The sequence below is a fragment of the Hippopotamus amphibius genome, chromosome 5 (genome assembly GCF_030028045.1).
Source record: "Hippopotamus amphibius kiboko isolate mHipAmp2 chromosome 5, mHipAmp2.hap2, whole genome shotgun sequence".
Lineage (NCBI taxonomy): Eukaryota > Metazoa > Chordata > Mammalia > Artiodactyla > Hippopotamidae > Hippopotamus > Hippopotamus amphibius.
Window position 1 is genome coordinate 107,893,000 of NC_080190.1, and position 22,273 is coordinate 107,915,272.

A 22,273-nucleotide genomic window follows, 5' to 3' on the forward strand; every position below is an offset into this window, starting at 1 on the left:
ATTCTAATAATCATGTGGCAATCCCTTAATTTTCTGGTTTACCAAAATGGAAAGTGAGTTTCTACTGGAATAGAAAGACTTCTATTAAAACCTCTAGTGTTATCAACAAATTTTCCCACATTAAAATAATTGTTGAAAGCTTAATTATGCTACTTTATTAAAAGCCATGTATATAAAACCATAGAAAGATAAAAAGTATCTTAAAAGTATTAAATTTTTATTGTTGCTATCAAAGCATACATGGAGTTTGTATCCTACATACTTCTCCTATAATAGCAGAATTAGCTTTTTAAAATTTATATATATTTTATGACTGTATAATATCCCATTATAGATTTTCATGATTTGCTATTCCAATAAAGCTAGACATTTAGATGATTTTACTTTTTTTACCTTATAATAAAACCATATGAAAAGAAACCAATGTTTAGTGTCAAAGAGACTCCAATTTGTATCCTGCTTCCAACTCTTAACGACTGTGTGGCTTTGAGCGAATTACTTTGCTTCTCTGATCCTCTCATCCTATGGCAGTGGGGTGGTTTTAATAAAAATAATGTAAGATGTCTAGCACAGTGCCTGATACATGCTTAAAAAATAATGGTTATTACAAAAATCTACCATATTTTAAGTGATTTCCTTAGGCTAGATTCCAAGAAGTAAAATTATTCAATCAAAAATATGAATGTTAAAAAAAAAAAAGAATGTTTTTAAGACTCTTGATAAATGTCACTAGATTTTCTTCCAAACTGGTTATACTAATTTGGACTCTCAACAGCAGTGTGTGAGCTCCTGACTAGCAATATGGTAAAAGATAGACTTAGAAAATTAAGATTAGTGAAAAAGCCAACTACCTATACAAAATAAAACCTGAGTATCACATGTATATGTGTGTATACATATCACTAATAAATTAAATTCAATATAGACTTACCCTACATGAGGGGCTGCTATCCCTTTATGGGAGGGAGACAAGGTCTGAAGTTTGTTTCCCAAAGAGCCGCTAACTGAAGACACTTTACCTGAAGGAACACCTTGTAATAAAAAAGGTATTAGTTTTAATGACACTCTGAAAAAGAAAAATCACATAAAACAGAGCATCTGACAAGGAAAACAATGCTTTAGTGGCAATAAGTCTTGTGGCAAAAGAACAAAACAAGTTATCAAATACGAAAAAAAATATTTAAATAAAATTTCCAGGGAACAACATATAGCATCCATCACTTACAATTTCTGTATTTCTTTCTTACAATCTACATACAAATAAAGGTATACTTCAGTAATCAATATTTTCTCCAAACCATTAAACATTTGTCTATTAAGGATAACTGTCAAGTTCAGAGAGGGATAGGTAGAAATGCGGGGAAAAATACTATGGTCAAAGAAAAGATCTTGGTAGACTATTCTGAAGAGATGATATAGCACTACAACACTGAGGGTAGAAATTTAAGCTAAAAAAAAAGGACTATAAAATATCTAAAGTAGAAGCTACTGAAAGTTACTTTATTTTTACCTAAAATAATTACTTATCCTCTACATCTCATCCTAATTATAAATCTATTTTGAATAATTCAGAATACCATATTCATTTCTTTCTCTACTGACACTGGTAAAAAAAAAAAAAAGTTATTTTTTGGATCTCATTACCTACAACAGTTTTGCTAGTGCCACTTGGTTGTGGTAATCGTGAAGATCCTGATGAGGTGGTTCCAGGAGAATTTGACTTTTTAAGTGCAGGCGGCTTATGCTAAAACAGTGAAAATAAAATACTTTATCAACATCACTTTTTGATTATCGATTGTAAACCAGTATTTCAAAAGCACACATTACCTTAAATGAGCAATTTTTTAATTAGTTACTGAATTATCTAAATTTAGAAAGTGTGGATTAAAATATATCACCTCAGAGAGAGGTTTCCCAAAATATGTTTCTTCTCAAAACTGAAATACTAAACGTTTGGCTCAGATGTTCTACTGCTAAAATAAAATAAGAGCAACTTTTCCCAATTCAAAGAAAACAAAATGGATGAAATGGAAAAAATTTCCTCAATGTTAAGATTTTAAATGCCAACCATAATAAGAGAAAAACTTAGAAATGCCCAATGATGCTCACTTGGTGGTATAGTTTTAAACGTCAAGCTTTTTACATGTTCCTGGGTATGGTTTTATATTTCATATATATAATCATCATATTTCTTACTGATAAAAATTCATAAGAGTACATATCACTCTGAACAAGCTTTACAATAACTGCTTAATGGATTATTACCCCAATGTGAAGAGAAAGAGCTAATTCTGGTTTCATTAACCTCACCAGACCATGTTAGATGAATGGAATATGGGCTGAGAGAGAGAGGGTATTTCAGCTTCTCTCGTTTATTCTCACTTTTCCTCTATTCTCTAGAGAGATAGCACCATTAATTTTATTTTACTCTTACTTGAGCCAAATATTGCTCTGTTACGGAATATAAACGTATCTTATTGATCACGCACTTCAACATAAAGAAGCGAAGTTGCCCAGGGTTACACCCCAACTTAACAACAGAACAGGAATTAGGACTCACGCCACCCTAGTTCTAGCCCTATATTCCAACTACAGGGTGATTACTGTGCTTGCATGTGTACTTGAGCCCAATGCATTATTCAGATTGCTTTGGACTTCAGGAGAAAAACTGGGTTTAAACCTAATTTTCAAAAATCAAATCATATTTGTAACCTATAATCAGCATAAAATTTAAGATGTGCTACTACTAAAAACTGCTAAGCACAAATTTTAAAGTCAAACATTAGAACTTCAAAATTCAGTATTTGACCTTTTATAAAAACAAATCTGGGTAAAAATGTCACACACACATACACACACACACAAATTACATGCACATTTGGCACTACAATGCCAGAAACTGCAATTTCTTAAGTATTTGGCAACTAGAAAACCTTCAATAACTGTCAGGTGAACAAATGACTAAGAGACTTTGGAGATGAGCCATAAAAATATACTGTTTCTTTGAAAATCTAAGAGGTATTTCTGGTTAGTATCAGTCTCTCCCACTAAAATACCAATACCAATGAGGACAAGAGAAATTTTAAAACTAACAATATGGAAAACAAGACCTAACAAAGACTTGTCAAAATATTAGAGGCATGTCTACTAAAAACATGGTCAATAAAAATGGATTAAGAAACAGGATTGGTGACCCACTCATATTGTGCTAATTATCAAAAACAGACCAAAATGATTAGCATTAATAAAAGATGCTAGTATAGCATATTACACATTGAAAGGTCAAGTTTTAGGCAGGAAAGGCCCTGGCAGCATTATAACAGGACTAGAGATTTTTATGTACATATTATTAACTTAATGGCTTACAAACAGAAAAAGGCAGAATATTCCTTTCAAAAGCTGCTTTGTTTTACCCCTCTGTATGAAACCTCAATTTTTTGGTCAGGTTTTCTCAGATGACCAGAATCTAGCCCAGCTTTATGTCCTATAATATTTCCTATTACTTTCAACCAAAACTTGTCAGGTTAGTTCCCTTACTGAATCCTCATACTACCTGAAGGCCTCTTGTTTAAAACATACTCACCTGTCTCTCAGTAACTTGTTCCCCTGACCTAGATAATATGACTCCTTCCTTACTGAGCTGTATTTTATCTATTCTACAACATCAAGCTGAAACTCTACTGGTAGGCTTTCAGGATGACTCTAGCTAGCAGCAATTTTGTATTAATTCATTTTAATGAACAGAACAATCTATTTTTATAGTTATACTCAATACATATTTCATTAATCATATAAGTATTTGTTAGGTGATTATTTCATGTGTTTTTATACAGATCACAAATCTAATAAGTTTTGTAAATAAGGTATTTATATTCACAAAGACTTTTTATTGAAATTGGGAAAAGCTTAAAGAACGTGGAGGGTGTTCATTTCTGATAACATGGTAGAAGGTACTACTTGTGCCAACCCTGCAACTTTTTAAAAAATTAAAAATGCTCAGGAAAGTATAAAAAAATCATTTTAAAAGCACTGAATGTCAGATGAGAGGAAAAAGAACTGCCAGGCCAATACCATGTGAGACTGTAACAAGCGTTTGGCCATCACATGGATTTGCTATATGATTATGCATTACTAGGTGCTACAGCAAACTAAAGCCAATAATTTAATGTGTTTCAGACTGGTAGTACTCTTAGATACCTGCAGTAAACAAGTACAAATTTTCTCTGAAAAACACAGTTCACAAGATTAATCCTCGTGAATAACATTTTAAGGGCAACAGCAGAAAATGGTCAATAATAATTACAAGCATAATGATATAAGGAATCATGAATGAGAAAAGAAATCAAGAACATATCCATGAAGGTCACATGAAATAACAATTATCAGACACATAATATAAAACAATTATGCTTACTATATCCAAAGATATAAAAGACAACTCTGAAAATATTAACAGGGAATTGGAAACTATAAAAAGTAACAGAAAATCAGAAAAATAGTCAACTTCAAGAAATTTAAAGTACAATAACAGATTACAAAGTCAATGGTGGAGAAGTGAAGCAGCTGTATAATCCTCCTATAGATAATAATTTTAAAAGAAGGATTTAAAAAAAAGATTTTAAGAGATTGGAAACTATCCAAAAGCAGTCCTTCTGGAAACTGTATCTGAGTTTAATCTCAGGAAATGGGAAAGAGAAGGGAAGGGAAAGGGAAGGGGAAAGGGGAGACAAGGAAAGGAAAGGAAAACGAAAACAGAAAAGCATGACCCATATTCAGCAAGAAAAATTCAACAGAAACTGACTCCAAGTGGGCACAGGTGTGTAAGACTTTGTAATTATGAATTTCAAAAGTTATTATAAGTATGTTCAAAAAGTAAAGGAACATATACCTAAGAATTAAAGGGAAATATGGTAACAGTGAATAAACATATAGGGAATTGCAACAGACATGAAGGTAAAATACAGGCATTTTTTCAGAAAACCAAAAACAGAGAATTCATTGTCAGCAGATCTGTACTGTTAGAAGGCTAAAGAAACTTATTCAGGCTGAAGGGAAATGACAAAATATGGAAACAGAGATTTATAAAAAGAAATGAAGTGGTCTGGAAATGATAATATATGAGTAAATATAAAATGCAGAGTATATACATGTATGCATAAACAAAGATATTGTATGTCTGCATATGTATAAATATATGTTCATGTATTATTTTCTAATTTCTTTAAAAGACAGATGACCCTTAAAGCAGTAAGTATAACGCTTATAACAATACAAATCAAGAGTACTGATGGCTTTATGTCTTCAGAGTTGTATATACATACAACAACAGCACTAAGGCTGGTGAGAGGTATACAAACATATCCATAGACAGGGTTAAATTAAAGACCCATTTTGTTATTCCTAGAGTAACCATTTAAAAAAATACAGAGACATGGCTAGGAAGCCAATAGAGAAATAAAATGTCTTTTACTAAGATAAGAGAGGCAAAGAAGAAATAACAGAGGAATAAAAACAAAAATTAAAAAAAAGACAAAATAGAAAACAGCAATATAGCAGACCTAAACACAAACATATCAATAATTACATTAAGTGTAAATGCTGAAACACTTCAACAAACAGGTTGACGTTGTCAGACTGGATTAAAGAAAATTATAGGCTGTTTACAGGAGATGCAAAACCACAAATTTAATTTAAAGAATAAAAAGAAAATTAGGATAATTAAGCTAAAATGGCTATATGTTATCAATGAAACAAATTTCAACACAAGGAATGTTGACAAAGACAAAAAGGGACACTCCACACAATAAAAGTCAACAAATACAGAAGATATAATAAATTATATATGTAAAACACATTTAATAATAAGAGAAATTCAAAATACTTAAAGCAAAAACTGGCAAAATTAATGAGAGAGAGAAAAGTTCACAATCATAGCTAAAGATTTGAATACATTTCTCTTAGTGACTGATGTAATAAAAAGGCAAAAGAACATGGAAGATCTGAATGAAACTACCAGCCATCTTAACCTGACTGACATTTATAAAACTTTATACCCAACAACTGCAGAAGACACTCTTTTTTCATATGCCACAGAACATTCATTAAAAAAGACAACATGCGAGGCAATTAAACAAATCTCAATATGATAAAAATCTTAACAAGTACGTTTTCAGACCACAACAGAATTAAAACAACAACAACCATAAAACATCTAGAAAAGCTCCAAATACAGTTGGCCCTCTGTATACATGGGTTCTATATCCACTGGTTTCACATTTACAGGTTCTGAATCCATGGATTCAACCAACTACAGGTCGGGAAAAAAAAAATCCAAAAAGCAAATCTTGAATTTGTCACATGCACACAACTATTTACGTATATTTACATGGTATTTACAACTATTTACAAAGCATTTATATTGTATTAGATATTATAAGTAATCTAAGGTTGATCTGATTAAAGCATGTGGGGAGGATACAGGTTATATGCAAACATATGGAACTTATCCTTGGTGGGGCAGGGAGTATGGTGTGGGGGTCCTGGAACCAATCCTCCAAGGACACCAATGGATGACTGTATCTGGAAGTAAATGACTCATATTTGAATAGACTATGAGTAAAAGAAGTCACAAACTTAAAAATGTTTTGAACTGAATAACAAAAAAAAACACACATTAAGATTTTTGAGATGTAGCTAAAGCAATGTTAGAGCAATAAAACCAAAAGCTGTTTCTTTGAAAAGATGTAATGAAAGATAAATCTCTAGAGAGAATAATCAAGGGAAAAAAACTAATCAGTTGGAAAAAAAGAGGATACAAAATACCTGTATTAGGAATGAAAAAGAGGATATCACTACAAATTTCTACATTGATAAGTTAACACCTTACATCAATAAATCTTTCATTACACAAAGTACTTAAAAGATACAAATTGCCCAAACTGACACCAAGAAGAAATGAAAATCTGAACAGCTTTATATCTACCCATGAAAATGATGTAGATGAAAAGCTTTGAAAAAAAGAAAAACTCACACCTAGATGGCTTTGCTGGTGAATTTCAGCAAACATATACAATAGGAATAATACCAGTACTATAAAACTCAACAAAAGAAGAATTTACAAAAAACTCTTTCAGGAAATGGAAGAGGAAATAGTTGCAAATCCATATGAGGCTAGCATTACCCTGATACCAAGACCATCTAAAAACATCAAAAGAAGAGAACTACAGACCAATATTTCTCACAAGTATAGACACAATAATTCTTATCAAAATTTTAGCATATCAAACCTGATAATTTATAAAAAGGGCAATAATTCATAACAAAATGGAATTTATTCATGGACTGCAAAGTTGGTTAAATATCTGAAAATTCAAAATGTATTCTTTTTTTTTTTTTTTTTACGTTAGCCTGACAAAGGGTATAGACAGAAATCCACAGCAACATCATACTCAATGGTGAAAAACCAAATGGTTTTCACATAAGAACAGGAAGAAGGAAAGGATCCCACTCTTACCACTTTTACTCAACATTGAACTAAAAAGTTCTAGCTAGTGCAATAAATTATTTAAAAAAAAAAAAAAGGCATACAGATTGGAGAGGAGGTAGTAAAACTGTCCTCATGTACAGAAGACATGATTGTGTAAAACAGAAAAATCCTATGATATCTACAAGGCTATTAAAATTAATAAGTGAATTTACCAAAATAGTAGGGTACAAGATTAGAAACAACATCAAGATCAAACAAGATAAAGAAAACACTGTTGAAATAAATTCTTTTTATCACAAGAAAAAAAATCCTGTAATTATGTATGGTGATGGATGTTAACTAGATTTATTGTGGTGATCATTTTGCAATATACACCAATATTGAGTGATTAGGTTGTATACCTGAAACTAATACAATGTTCTATGTCAATTATACTGAATTAAAAAAAAGAACACCTAAATAAGTGAGAAATATAACAAATTCATGGGCTGGACAATTTGATATTAAGATGTTAATTTTCCCAAAATGATTTATAGATTTAATGTAATTTCAATCAAATACTAGTAGATATTTTTTGGTAGAAATTAGCAAGACAATTCTAAAATTTATATATGAATGTAAACAATCTAGAATTACCAAAGCAATTTTAAAAAGGAAAAACAAGTTGAAGAATTTACACTACATGATTTTAAGACTTATAAGGTACAATATTTAGTACGGCAATAGTGTGGTATTGATAAAAGGACATACAGATCAATGGAACAGAACAGTATGTCCTGAAATAGACCCACACACACATTCAACTCACTGTCAAACAAGGTGCTTAGGCCAGCTCATCAGGGAAAGAAGTATTTTCAACAAATGGTGCTGAAACAACAGATTATCCATGTACCAAAAAATTAACAATTGCCCTTCAATTCACATCATACAAATATTAGCTTGAAATGATCCACAGATCTAAATGTAAGAGCTAAAACTATAAAATTTCTAGAAGACAAGGGAGAAAAATCTTTGTAACCTTGACAAGGGTAAAACTTCCTTATAACTAAGAAGCATAAAAATCATAAGATAATTTATAAATTAGACTTTATCAAATTTTTAAGCTTTTGCTTTTCAAAAGCCATCCTTAAAAAAGTAAAAAGCCAAGTCATAGAGGGGAAGAAAATATTCTTAATATACATTTGAGAAAAGACAGAGAATATATAACCCACACTGTCATTCAAGAAGAGAAACTAAAAAAAGGACCAAAAAAATAAAACCTACCAGATGCTTCCCAAAAGACACAAATGACCAACAGGAATACAAAATGATACTAAAATTAATTGGTTTTCAAAGAAATGTAAATTTAAATCACAACAATATACCACTATCCACCGCCTATAACAGCTAAAATAAAAAAGATTGATAATATTGAGTCTGAGAAAACCCAATACAATAAAGATGTCAACTCAATCCCAGCTGATTCAATTCAATCCTAATCAAAAATTTAATACATGTGTGTAAGTATGCATATGTGCAACGGCCTTAGAAAGATAATTTCAAATTTATGTGAAAATGCAAAGGACCAAAATTAGCTAAAACAATCTTAAAAAGTTCTACCAAATGTCAAGATTTATAAAGCTAACAACAGAGCTGGAGGTATCATGTGCTCTGACTTCAGACTATTATATAAAGCTACAGTAATCAAAACAGCATGGTACTGGCACAAAAATAGATACACAGATCAATGGAACAGAATAGAAAGCCCAGAAATAAACCCATGTACCTATGGTCAATTAATCTACAACAAGGAAGCAAGAACATACAAGGGAGAAAAGACAGTCTGCTCAATAAGTGGTGCTGAGAAAACCGGACAGCTACATGTAAAAGAATGAGCTTATAATGTTTCTTCACACCATATACAAAAATAAACTCAGAATGGATTAAAGACCTAAATGTAAGACCAGAAACTGTAAAACTGCTAGAAGAGAACACAGGCAGAACACCCTTTGACATAAGTCATAGCGATATTTTTTTTAGATCTGCCTCCTAAGGCAAAGGAAATAAACGCAAAAATAAACGAATGGGACCTACTTAAACCTAAGAGCTTTTGCACAGCCAGGGAAACCACTGACAACACAAAAAGACAACCTACTGAATGGGAGAAAATATTTGCAAATGACATGACTGATAAGGGAATATCTAAAATTTATAAACAGCTCATACAAGTCAGCATGAAGAAAACAACCCAATTAAAAAATGGGTAGAAGAACTAAACGGGCATTTTTCCAAAGAAGACATACAGATAGCCAACAGGCACATGAAAAAATGCTCAACATTGCTAATTATCAGAGAAATGCAAATCAAAACTACGATATATCACCTCACTCTGGTCAGAACGGCTGTCATCAAAAAGTCTACAAATAATAAACACTGGAGAGAGTCTGAAGAAAAAGGAACTCTCCTACATTGTTGGTGGGAATGTAAACTGGTACAGCCACTATGGAGAACAGTATGGAAGTCCCTTAAAAAACTAACAGAGTTACCATGTGATACAGCAATCCCACTTCTGGGCATATATCTGGAAAAGAGGAAAACTCAAATTCAAAAAGATACATGCACCCCAATGTTTATTTCAGTACTATTTACAATAGCCAAGACATGGAAGCAAACTAAACGTCCACTAATAGATAAACGGATAAGGAAGATGGGGTGTGTGTGTGTGTGTGTGTGTACAGATATATACAGATACACAATGGAATCACTCATTCATAAAAAAGAATTAAACACTGCTTCTTGCAGCAACATAAATGGACCTAGGGAATATCATAGTTAAGTGAAGTCAGACAGAAAAAGACAAATACTGTAATGATATCACTTACCCCACTTCTAGAGCTATGTGATACATCTAATCTCTCAGTCTTTCAATTTTTTATTTTTTCAGTACAAATTGAGTTTTGTTCTGTGTGTTTTTTTGTTTGGGCTTTTCGTACTGCCATTTAAAATTCCATTCTATTGGGTGTAATAATTCCTATATTGTATACTTATTTCCTTTCTAATTTCTAGCCTGTTCTGCTGTTATCTATCATCACGTTATCTCCATCTTTGTAGGTTTATGTCTTTTCCAAAAATCCTTTTATTTTATAAACTCTCTGAAATGAAGGATTCTGGAAGGGAGTCAGAGTCCATCTTGTCTTCTCTGCCATCGCTAAATGGAAGCAATATATTTTATTCATCTGTCTTGACCTCTCAACAGCATTGAACCCTGCTACTCATATTTTTCCTTCTAAAACTTATGTGGAATCTAAAAAATAAAACAAACTAGTGAGTATAACATAAAAGCAGACTCACACATACAGAGAACAAACTAGTGTTTACCAGTGGAGTGAGAGACGTGGCGGGGGGATGGGGGAGAAAACAGGCATATGGGATTAAGAGATACAAACTACTATGTATAAAATAAATAAGCAATATGGATATATTGTACAGCACAGGGGAATACAGCCATTATTATGTAATAACTTTAAATGAAGTATAATCTGTAAAAATACTGTATCACTACGCTATATACTTGAAATTAATATAATATTGTAAACCAACTATACTTCAATTAAAAAAAGATTTATAAAGCTATAGTAAATTAAAATATTGTGGTCTGGGGACTATGTAAAGAGGCAAAAATTGATTATATGTAAAGTCAAAATAGTGACTACTTCATGGGTGTCAGGGCCTAAGAGTGAGAGAACATTATATTTTGGGAGTAAAACAGTATAGTGGAGGCTTCTGTAAGACTAATAATATTCTATTTCTCAGCCTTCTTGTGGTTATGCATGTATTTATGTTTTGTGCATTTTTTTCTACGTATATAATTTACAAAAAAATAATTGGGGTAATTATGAGAAAAAATCAGAATAAAAGTGCTGTAAAAAAATCAGAGCTGAGAGATAAATATTTAAAATGTTAACTATGTTAACTTTTAAAATATATATTTTTCAAATTTTCCATAAACAGGAATCCCTTAAATAATGAGAAAAATATTTATTAAAAATTGAACATTATCTTTCCAGACTTAAAACTTCATTACTTTAGAATAAGTAGGGTAAGACTCAATCAGAATACTGAAAATTCCTAAATTGTAAAGTACTTATCTTATTGCTTTAAACTCATAAAGTAACTCAACCTAGACTAATCTGATGAAAGAGTACTGCAGGACCCAAATTATGCATGGCTTATTTCAAAATAATTTGTTCTTTTAAAATAATAAGACATAAGTTAGCATACATTAGATGACATTTTTGGTTTGCTATGTCTTCATGGGGCTACTTTAATACAACCATGCCTGAATTTGATAAAATTCCTAATGAAGAAGAATTATGAGAGCTTAACTGAACTGTAAAATTTCTTGTTTTTACCTATAGGAACCTGATCTTCACTGTATTTGTAGATTAGAGCAGGGTCAAAAAGTGGGCTGTAATCAGGCCAGATTGTAGTTGTTAAATATGACAGGGAAGCATTTAAGCATCTTTAGGAAAAGTATTCTACTTAGTTTACTGATATAGATCCAGTAATTGGTACAGTGTCTGGTTCAAAGAGGGTACTCAAAAACTTCTTGAATGGATACAGATGAGAAAATATGGAGTCAGACTGAAATAAATATATATGACTGGGCATGGAATCAGAACAGATAAAATTTAAGGTGAGAACTTAAAAGCTACTTGGATTTTACATTTATGAATCGTTCAGCACCAAGTTGCTGGAACCTACACATTCTATTGCATTTCCTTTGCTCTACTGACTATTTTATTCTTAAAAACAAAACAAAAAAATTCTATTGGTGTTCCTAACTATTCAAAAGATATGTGTTGTTTGCCATCTGTTTTGGAAATTCTTCAAAATGACTTTCATGTGCTATTCTTTCCCCACAATGATGATGGTAATAATGATATGCTCTATTTCCAATAATATTAACAAAAATTCAATAGCAGGATTCTCTCAAGGAGGTCTCAATTGCAAATCAGTCTTTTAATCCAATATTTTATTCATAAGTAACAAGAGAAATGGATTTGATTATTTACTGCTTGCTAAGTTTACAGTACTAAAAAAAAGTTTACAAAAGAAAGCTTTGTGAAAAATAAAATTTGCTTAGAAGTATATTTTCAAAGCTTCTGTGTAACAATATGCTTCAAGAAAAATGTAACAATATGCTTCAAGAAAAACAACAGTAGTGTAAAAATAAATTTCATATAACAAAATCCTTATATGGTTTATGGTTCTCTAAGTGCTTTCACATACATCATTTCATTTGCTTCTCACAACAGTTATGTAGATTACCACTTCACAGATGAAGAAATAAAGGCTTACATACATTAATGTCACCTGCCTAAAAGTTCAAAAGTAGAAGTATAGATTTGACCCCATGTTTTCATTTCTTCAAATGTGTTATTCATATATAACTAGGAAACATTCACTATTTACATGATTTTCAAATGTGGATTTTTATTGCCATTTTCTCACTCATCTAACCCCTTTAGTGTCCTCTGAATCTGCTGCACCTATTTTTAACTGATTTTCTCCCCTTTTTCCTAATACCTCTTTAAGTCTGTATATTTTTAAGTCTTTACTAACTCAAGTCCACTCCAAATTTTGTTCTCAACTACCCATTCAAATTTCTTACTAAATCCCTGAAAAGTAATATACAAATCTTAGCAGATGAGAAAACTGCAGTTAAATGTTCTGAAAAGAATAAACACAAAACTGTGAACTTAAAGTCATTTTCTCATTTATTTGTACAAATGATTACAGTGATTACCTGTGGCCGAGAAGTTGATTTTCCTTTGGTATCAGTAGAAAATTTGCCTTTATTACTAATACGTGCTGCCTGTTCTTTACAGAAATTTATATGTCTATCAGCTGCATTTTCATTAAATCTCCTCTGGCAATAGGGACACTGAATATAGTCTAAAACAAAAAAAAAAAGAAACAGATTAGTAACATAATACTTGAAATGGGACATTAAGAATTATAAGTTTTATGAACAGAAATTCAAAACATATAAATAACAATTGCTAAGCAAAAACTCTCATTTTCTTAAAACTACCAAATCTGACAGATTGTAGTTCTATCCACCTCATACATCTATCCACCTCACTACAATCTGTCATACATAGTGAAGTAAGTCAGAAAGAGAAGGACAAATATTGTATGCTAACTCACATATACGGAATCTAAAAATGGTACTGATGAACTCAGTGACAAGAATAAGGATGCAGATACAGAGAATGGACTGGAGAACTCGAGGTATGGGAGGGGGCGGGGGGTGAAAAAAAAAAAAAAAAACTACCAAATCTGACTTACCTAAACTTAGTAAAGACATTTAATTTAAAAAGTCTGCTAGTATATGATAACCTACAATTTTCTCCCAGCTTAGAATCAACTTTGAGGGGGGAAAAAAAAGGTAAATCTTTACTAAGGAAAAATGTTAATTCTTTTTTGCCTCTATATTACCACATGTTTTCATCACATATATATATTTTCATATGGTAGACCAGGTGAAGTAATAATAACACATTACATTAAAAACACATTTTAAAATTTGGGCTCATCTGTTAAAATCTTTAATTTCAATTAGAGGAAAGCTGTCAAGAAATAGTTTAATAGACTTGACACAGTTTTATTTTCTCTTAGAGATCCCAATAGATGGAGGAAGTGATAAAAAATATCTTAACATAACTCAAATTTAAGAAACAGCAAATGTTTCAAAGATTAAATATTCTCCCCAAATGCAATGCATGCTATAAGCAAAATTTCTTCTAAAATTAAATCTTAGTCATCCCAGAAAGAACCAAATTTTGTAGCACTGTGAAAGAGTTCAACTCTATGAGATAACAAGAAATAAATATAACAACTCAGCAGTGTCAAAGAAAAAAAACCCTTCAGTTTATTTCAACAGGTTTACTTTTTGAGATGGAGTTTGCCCTTTAGAATTTACACTCACCTGAATCTCAGAAATTTGTCTTGCTAACTAGTGAAACAGGTCTAAAATCTCTAATAAAGAAGTTGTTTTGTCAGGACTAAGATTAAAAAATTTCTAAAGTCCAAATTATCCTGAAGAACTGCCCCCCTCTCTCTGACTTACGTAAACATGAGAAATATAGCTATGTTGAATAAGATGCAATATACAGATACCTCTAAAACAAAGAGAATTCAACTTCATGGGGGAAAATAAAGGTAAAAAACAGAAGAGACTGAAACCCATATGGAACATTCCAGAAATACTCATAGCATTAAAGTTAATTACTAAGACTCAAACAGAGGTTGGCAAACAAGGCCCCATGGGCCAAATCCAGCCTGCCTGCTGCATGTTTTCATAAAATTTTATTGGAACACAGCCACACCCATTCATTTACACATATTCTGTGGCTGATTTCTTGCAACAGGGCAGAGCTGACTAGTTGAAACAGACCTTAAGGCCTGCAAAACCTAAAATATTAACTATTGGCCCCGTACAGAAATTGTTTATCAACTTCTCCCCTACAATAAAATGTTATAAAGGATCATATCTAACTTTCTCTTTACTAAGAAATTAATCCCAATCTAGACTACTAACACAATTTCAAAGCAGCTAACTTGTTATCTTAAAGTAACTACCTCTTGAGGCTACTCTATGAACCAATGTCAAAATGTCAACGGTACCATTTAAAATCTTTCACTATCTCAATTATCTCATATGTGGCTGTCAGCATCTTGGCTTGCTTTTGGTAACAATAAACTAGCAACTTTTACCCAATGAAGAAAATATAAAAATACATCAATTTAGGGCACAACTTAGGTATATCCGTCTATATGGTGGTTACACCACTAGAATAATATTTTTAAAAGCAAAATTATGACTTTTTCTACTTTCCCAGATGAGAAGATACCAAAGAACCAGGCAACATAACTATCTGAATCTTATTGAGTGACTACATTTCAATTGACAGTACGTATGATTAAAATATTTCCTGGAATATTAACATTTAATAGTTACTACAATAATTTTTAAATGATATTAAATGCTTTATAAAAGTACTGAGATAAAAAGATAATGCATTTCTATGTTCAACACTGATGTGTTTTTATAAGCCTAAATGCCTAGATTGTCACCATTATAAGAAAACTTATAAAGATTATGCTTCATCAGATTCAATGATTATAAATTAAGTCTAATAATCTTAAAATATACAAGAATTCTATCAATATTATCAATATTTTCTCCCCACATGAACAATTTCTGTCAACAACATGACATATACCAGGATCATAAGAAGGTGGAGGAGGGGGAGGAAGTTTGCCACCCTCTTTAAGTGCCTGACCAAGACCTTTAGCTGCTCGTATGGTGGCAATGAACTCTTCATGCTTTCTTCTCCAATTAGATGGCTTCTTTGGTGGTTCAGGCTGTGAACAAATTAAAAAAAAACAAACAAACAAGAGTTTCAAAACAGTTTTTAATAAATTAAAATAAAACTCAAGAAAATGCTCTATTATTTTAAACGTTCTCTTATCAGGAGTCCTTAAATGATCTCCTTCCCAAATTTATAATTTTAGGAAGAAACTTTAGGCAACTGTATTACATGCAATTTTTAAAATACAATTGTAATTGTGACAGACACTGCTAAATTGCCTCCTGTAGATGTTACAAGCTTTTAAGCCACCACTAAAAGTGTATTTCCCTATTTTCCCATTCTCCAACATAGTATGATACCAAACTTTTGGTTTTTTAACTGATTAGAGATGTCAAAAATAGTTCTCTCTGTGGTTTTAACTGGCTTTTCTCCTATGAGTGAGAGTGAACATCTTTTCATACCATTAAGAATCATTTGTATTGCCTTTTCTGTGAACTGTTTATAAGCCTGGTCAACTTACCTGTTGGGTTATTGGCCTTTTTTTTTTTTTTTTTTAACAATTTCTAGTAATTCTTATTAGGAGACTAGTCCCACCCATCCCTCATAGTACAACTCCTTTAACCTTGTTTAAGGGTCTTCCTACATGCAGAATTTTTTAAATGTAGTTTAACTCACTCTTTTTCTCTTATAGTCTCCAGATTTGCAGTCAGTTAGCAAGGCCGAACCTCACACCAATGTAAAATAAATTTTTTCCGTGTTTCTACACAGAACTTTCATGGTTTCATTTTTAAGATTTTTAAATCGTTTATTCATTTGGAATTTATCCTGACTTATAACATATGGATTTAACTTTATTTTCTGTTTTTTTAACATGGCTATGCAGCTATCTCACCATCCTTTATTAACTTTTCTCTCCACTGAACTGAGATGACACCTTTACCATATTCTCTTTGGCATTTGGGTCTATTTCTGAACTCTCTGTTCTACTGTTCTGACTATATGTGTGTCAATGCCCATGTTTCAATATTGAGATTTTATAATAATATTTTAATATCCACTAAGATAACCCTACTTTCTTTCAATCTTTTCTGGTTATTCTCATTTGCGTATTTTTCCATATGAATTTTAGATTCAGCTTGTCTATTTTTTTAAAACTACATTTTAATTAGAAAAATTAAACATTACATTCACAAACAACTTGAGGAACTTAAGGACTCTATTTTGCTGAGTCTACCTATCTAAGAATGAGACATATTTCCATTTGAAGAAGTGTTCACTTGTATCTTTCAGTAGTTTTTTTAAAGTAGCCTTTGTGGAAGTCATGCACTTTTATTATTATAAGGTTTATTCCTAAATATTTTATATTTTGTGTTATTCTTTTGTAAGAGTTTTTAAATCATTTTTATATTTCAAGGAGTTGTTTGTTGAAATATGAAACCTGGTAATTTCTGTATATTAGCATTATATCTCATTACTTCACTGATTTATTGTTTGTAGTTTCAATTGATCTTCTTGGGTTTTTCAGGTATATCATCTCCTAACAATGACAGTTTTACCCCCCTTTTTCCAATTCCTATGCATATAATTTCTTGTTATCATTTAACTCTATTGACTAGCACTTTACTGTATCGGTTGGAGTTTAATCTTGTTCCTGACTTTAATGGAAATACCTCTAACTGTTTTTCCATTAAACATAATGCTGGCTTGTGTGCTACAAAGAGATTTATTTTGTCATATTATTGAAATATTCAACTATTTCCATCATATCTTTGTTTTTAAATCAAGAATATTATGTTGAGCCAACAAAGTCAAAAGATGGTTCTTTAAAAACACTAATAAGGCAAGAGTAATCAAGAAAAATTGAGAAAAAAAAATTACCAAGGAATGGAAAATAGTTCTTACAAACATGAGAAAGAAGATATATTAAAAAAAAAAAACCTTTATGCTAATATATGTGACATTTGGGATGAAATGGACAATATCCTTGACAAAGACAACAAAACAGATACCAGAAGAAACAGAAAAACTAAAAGTCTTATATTTATTTTAAAAAATGAATCTATTATTAAAAGACCCACAAAGAAAACTCCTGGCTCAGATGCCTTCACTGTTGAATACTTGCGAACATTTAAGGAAGAAACAGCATCAATCTTTTAAAAACTCTTTCGAAAAATAGAAAACAAGAGAACAACCTTCCAACTAGTCCTATGAGGGCAACAAAACTGATGAAAAGAAAAATCACAGGCCCACTTTTCTCATGAATATAGACGTAAAAATCTTAACTAAATATAAGCAGATTGAGATGACTGATTCTTTAAAGTTTCTTACTTTATAGTGAGATTTATGATCACAACATTCATCTTCACAGTATTACTAATTTTTGCTGCTCTTATCCACCTTTTCTTCTCAAAGTATTATTACATATATATTATTATATTATGCTTACCTAATGTCTTTTTATTACCCATCATTGAGTGACTTAGGTTTTCCTTGTACAGCTACTTACAAGAGGTTTTGGGGAAAAGGAGAGGCACAGGGCAGCTTTATAGTCTACGCAAAACAGCTCTCTTCTCTTTTGCACCAGATACAGATACAAATAAGGCCTGTGGGTGTGATTACACAGACATTCCTCTTCTGATTCTCTAAAACAATATGTGTCCAGGAGGCCTGCTGCTGCCATCCATACTTCCCTCAGTTCTTACACTTCAAAAATAGGACATAGACCTTTAAAGTGGGCCCCTCACCTTCAGAAAGGGTATTTTCTTTCAAACCTCTTCAACTCTCTGTGCCTCTTCTCCCACTTCCTCCCTCCTGGCTCTCGTCCAGTTTCAGCCAGGCTCATTCTAGTTTCGGCTCATTCCAAGTTTCTGCAGCACACCCCAGTTCCTGCCTTGGCTATGATAAACAAGGGATATATATTCTTCCAGATAAGACCCCTCACCTTTAAGGAGTCACCTTTAGGGATGAGAAGACCCCTCACCTTTAAGGTGACAGGTTCCCAGACCTTGGGCCACGGGCTCCCCAGCAACTTCCTGCCCTTTCTCTATGGGTAGCTTCTCCTGGATCTCAGCTGCTTTGGGCAGCTCTGACATACATTTTGTAGTCCCTGGATTATGCCTTTCTCCAAAAATGGAGCTTGTATTTCCTTTGCTCCACTCTGCTTGTGATTTTATAGGAGTTCCTTGATACAAGTAAAGAAACTGAGAACTACACTATGATTTTTTTCTAATACCCTCCTTCTCCAACTGTATATATATGACTCATCCAAAGATTTTATTAAAATGAAGATTCTAATTCAGTATGTCTGGGTGGGACCTGAGAGTCTGCATTTCTAACAAGTTTCCAAATTGTGCTAATATAACTGCTCTATGGCCCACACTTTAAGGAGCAAGAAAATAGAACTTCTTATTGTAAGATAATGACTTTTGCTTTGCTTTTTCCTAGAGATTAATTTTTCAAGTATACAAATCTCCTCCTTAAAGAAATAAGATAAATAACATTTACTGAGAGATCACCATGGATAAATTTAATGCAATTCCCCTAATAATTCCACTAGATACTACCACTACTATCTCCATTTTATAAATAAACAGAAGTACAGATTAAGTAACTTACCCAAAACAGCGAAGTAGCAGAGCCAGGATTAAATCCAGGCAGTCTGACTTTTGAGCCAGCTTTTCAAACCCACTATGTTATACTGCCTCCAAAGATTTAATTAGTTTATCTAAGCTAAGCTAATTAAAGCTAATACAATCATATATCTGGCACATTATCAAGAAAAACTTTAAATAATAATTTATGTACCTTATCCAAGCTTCTCCATCCTTCCCTTAAATATTCATAAACTGAAAAACAAAGATGAACTGATTTTTCTATTATCAAAGGATTTTATTAATAAGATTAATTGCCCCATAGGGAAATGTTTTCCTATAACACTGGGAAAAGTTATTACTGCTGAAAGCAGTTTGTTTCAAAAACCTATTGAAATGAGGTACTCAAATTTTGACATTACACTGAAATGACTCTTTAAAACTATGTCGGACAAAGCATTTATGTGATTTATTCTTGGCAAATAACACATCATGATGGGTGGTATTAAGGAGAAATTAGCTAGGAGATTCATAGCTTTAGTTACAAAGAAAAAAATAAGCTGACGATGACAATATGTGAACAACTGAGCAATGGATAAAACTTTTCCAGAAAAGTATAATAAGATCATAAATGCTGACAAATCAATCAATCAAGATAATATTTATTATGCCAAGATGATTATAACTAATAGCTTTCCTTTTGTATACCACAGGGATTATTACACTGCTGGTAATCGTAAACATATTGAGACAAAAATTTAAATTGTAGCTGAAGTAATTAATGACTCACAATGAACGTGTGAGGACTTTTCAATTATTTCCAGCCTACAGCTAAACAATTGGTTCTCCAATGCTACAAAAACCTCGCTGTAATAGTTGGACAGTACTTTGGTCTCCCTTTTGCTGAGATTCAAAATAAACACTGATCACTTCTAAACTGAGAACATGACAGAGAATTCTGCTTACTCTTCAATCTTAGTATAACAGATAATTATAATTTTTTTTATTATACACAGCAGCAAGGTTCATACTGTTCATAAGGTCATAGAATTACCCTAGGTTTAAGAGGTTTCACTGTTGGAATATCAGTTCCTTCAGCTCTTTGTCTGCTTGAATCAAAAGTCTTCCTTTTTTTACTGGCAGTTTTCTGGCAAATAGGTCCATGTTTTTTCTGTTAAGATAAAAAAATACAACATATCACTTTCTTTTCTGCAGAAGACTATAAAACTTTAAATTGTCATTTGAGACCAGTTTAAAAACTTGAAGATGAAATAAATAATACTAACACATAAGTAAGACACAGTTTGCTTAACTAAAAGTGTGAAAAAATATATATAACACATGCTACAAGTTCTTTCTCACAACAAGAAAGTATAGATAAATACTCTCCCAAAATTTTTATTAAAAGTTATTTAATATTCTCCTGGTTTTCACACTGTTAAGGAAACTAACGCAAGGGAGACAAAGCTATTCAAGTGGGAAAAAAGTTATCTTTATTACTAAATACCTGAAAATAGATACTAGAAAAAGCAATGTAAATGGAAAACACTTTAGCATTAGGATTACAAAAGCTAACATAATAATAATAGTTTTTATTACTCAAGTTAACATAAAAGGGAACTTCCTAGGTGGCGCAGTGGTTAAGAACTCTCCTGCCAGTTCAGGGGACATGGTTTGATCCCTGAAGATAGAACATGCCGTGAAGCAAATAAGCCCGTGCGCCACAACTATTGAGCCTGTGCTCTAGAGCCAGGTTTGTGTCCTTCCTCCACAATCATCTCTTTCCCCTTTCTGGAACTCAAATTTTCTACCTTCTTTTTTTTTTCATCAAGAATTTTTCTTGTACTATCTAGTATTCCACGCCTACAGTTTTTTGGGGGGCTTTTTTTTTAATATGGTTGCCAACTCTTTCATTCAATCATTTATGTATTAATTTTAAAGACATTACAATGGAAGCTCTCTCAGCTGACCTCAAATTAACCTACTGGATAAATAATAATTCTCTTTCTCCTAAATAAAACATGATGACTAATAACATAGAGTATACTAAATTGCATTTTTTCTTTTGTATTTTGATAAACAATGAACAAGTTGGAACCGTTAAACTTTAGGAAAAGAGGAAACAGAACTGGTTGATTCGATGTTATGGAGTCTCAAGTATGTAGTATTCAACTGTTCTACGTACTTGTCAGATTTCATTCCGACAAACACAGTAGTTATAACTATTAGATTTTATTCTAACAGTTATAACTATTAGAATAAAATCTCTTAAATATTAAAAAAAGGCGTGGCTAACAGGTGACTTTCTAGAGATGTCTGCTCTCATATTGAGTCGTATATGTCAAAAGTATGTAGTGCCTGTTCCAAAAACTGATGTAATATACAACTGTAGTTGTTACTGTGATTATATAATTTAATTAAATATTAACTAAAGAGATAAATGAGGGAAAAAAAGAAACTTTTTCCCTGTGAAAACTCAGCTTAATGCTTTGAAAATGGTTTGAAAAATAGCGAATCAGTAAAAATAAAAAAAGTTACTGAATTATGTGAGGCCAAGAAAAGATTAAGGAAAAAGCTGTTAATATTTAAGAGGAGTCTGTAGTTGGGTGGATTTTTTGGATCATTAATTCCTCACTGCTTTAAAGAAAAACTAGAAACAGTGAGAGGATACAAAATAAAATGTGGCAAGACACTAGTCAGCAGACCCATACTCAAAGAAAAATCTTTATTCTACATCAAAATAGTCATAAATACATATTTATCTTTGAAGTTAAAATATATAAGGTATATAGACTTTTTGTTCTTATTCTCTACTAGTTAAATATTTTACATTAAAA

General features: G+C 31.8%; 1 protein-coding gene across 2 annotated transcripts in view; it reads right to left on the reverse strand.

Annotated features, from left to right (window-relative positions):
- ZC2HC1A (zinc finger C2HC-type containing 1A) overlaps window positions 1–22,273 on the reverse strand; it is a 53,742-nt gene that overhangs the window by 18,263 nt on the left and 13,206 nt on the right. For both annotated transcript variants that reach the window (XM_057737066.1, XM_057737065.1), the window contains exons 3-7: window positions 20,491–20,607; window positions 15,757–15,898; window positions 13,275–13,423; window positions 1,645–1,744; window positions 932–1,031 (exon numbers count right to left, since the gene is read on the reverse strand). In XM_057737066.1, the coding sequence (XP_057593049.1) occupies window positions 932–1,031; window positions 1,645–1,744; window positions 13,275–13,423; window positions 15,757–15,898; window positions 20,491–20,607 (608 nt within the window). The remainder of the gene's footprint in view (window positions 1–931; window positions 1,032–1,644; window positions 1,745–13,274; window positions 13,424–15,756; window positions 15,899–20,490; window positions 20,608–22,273) is intronic.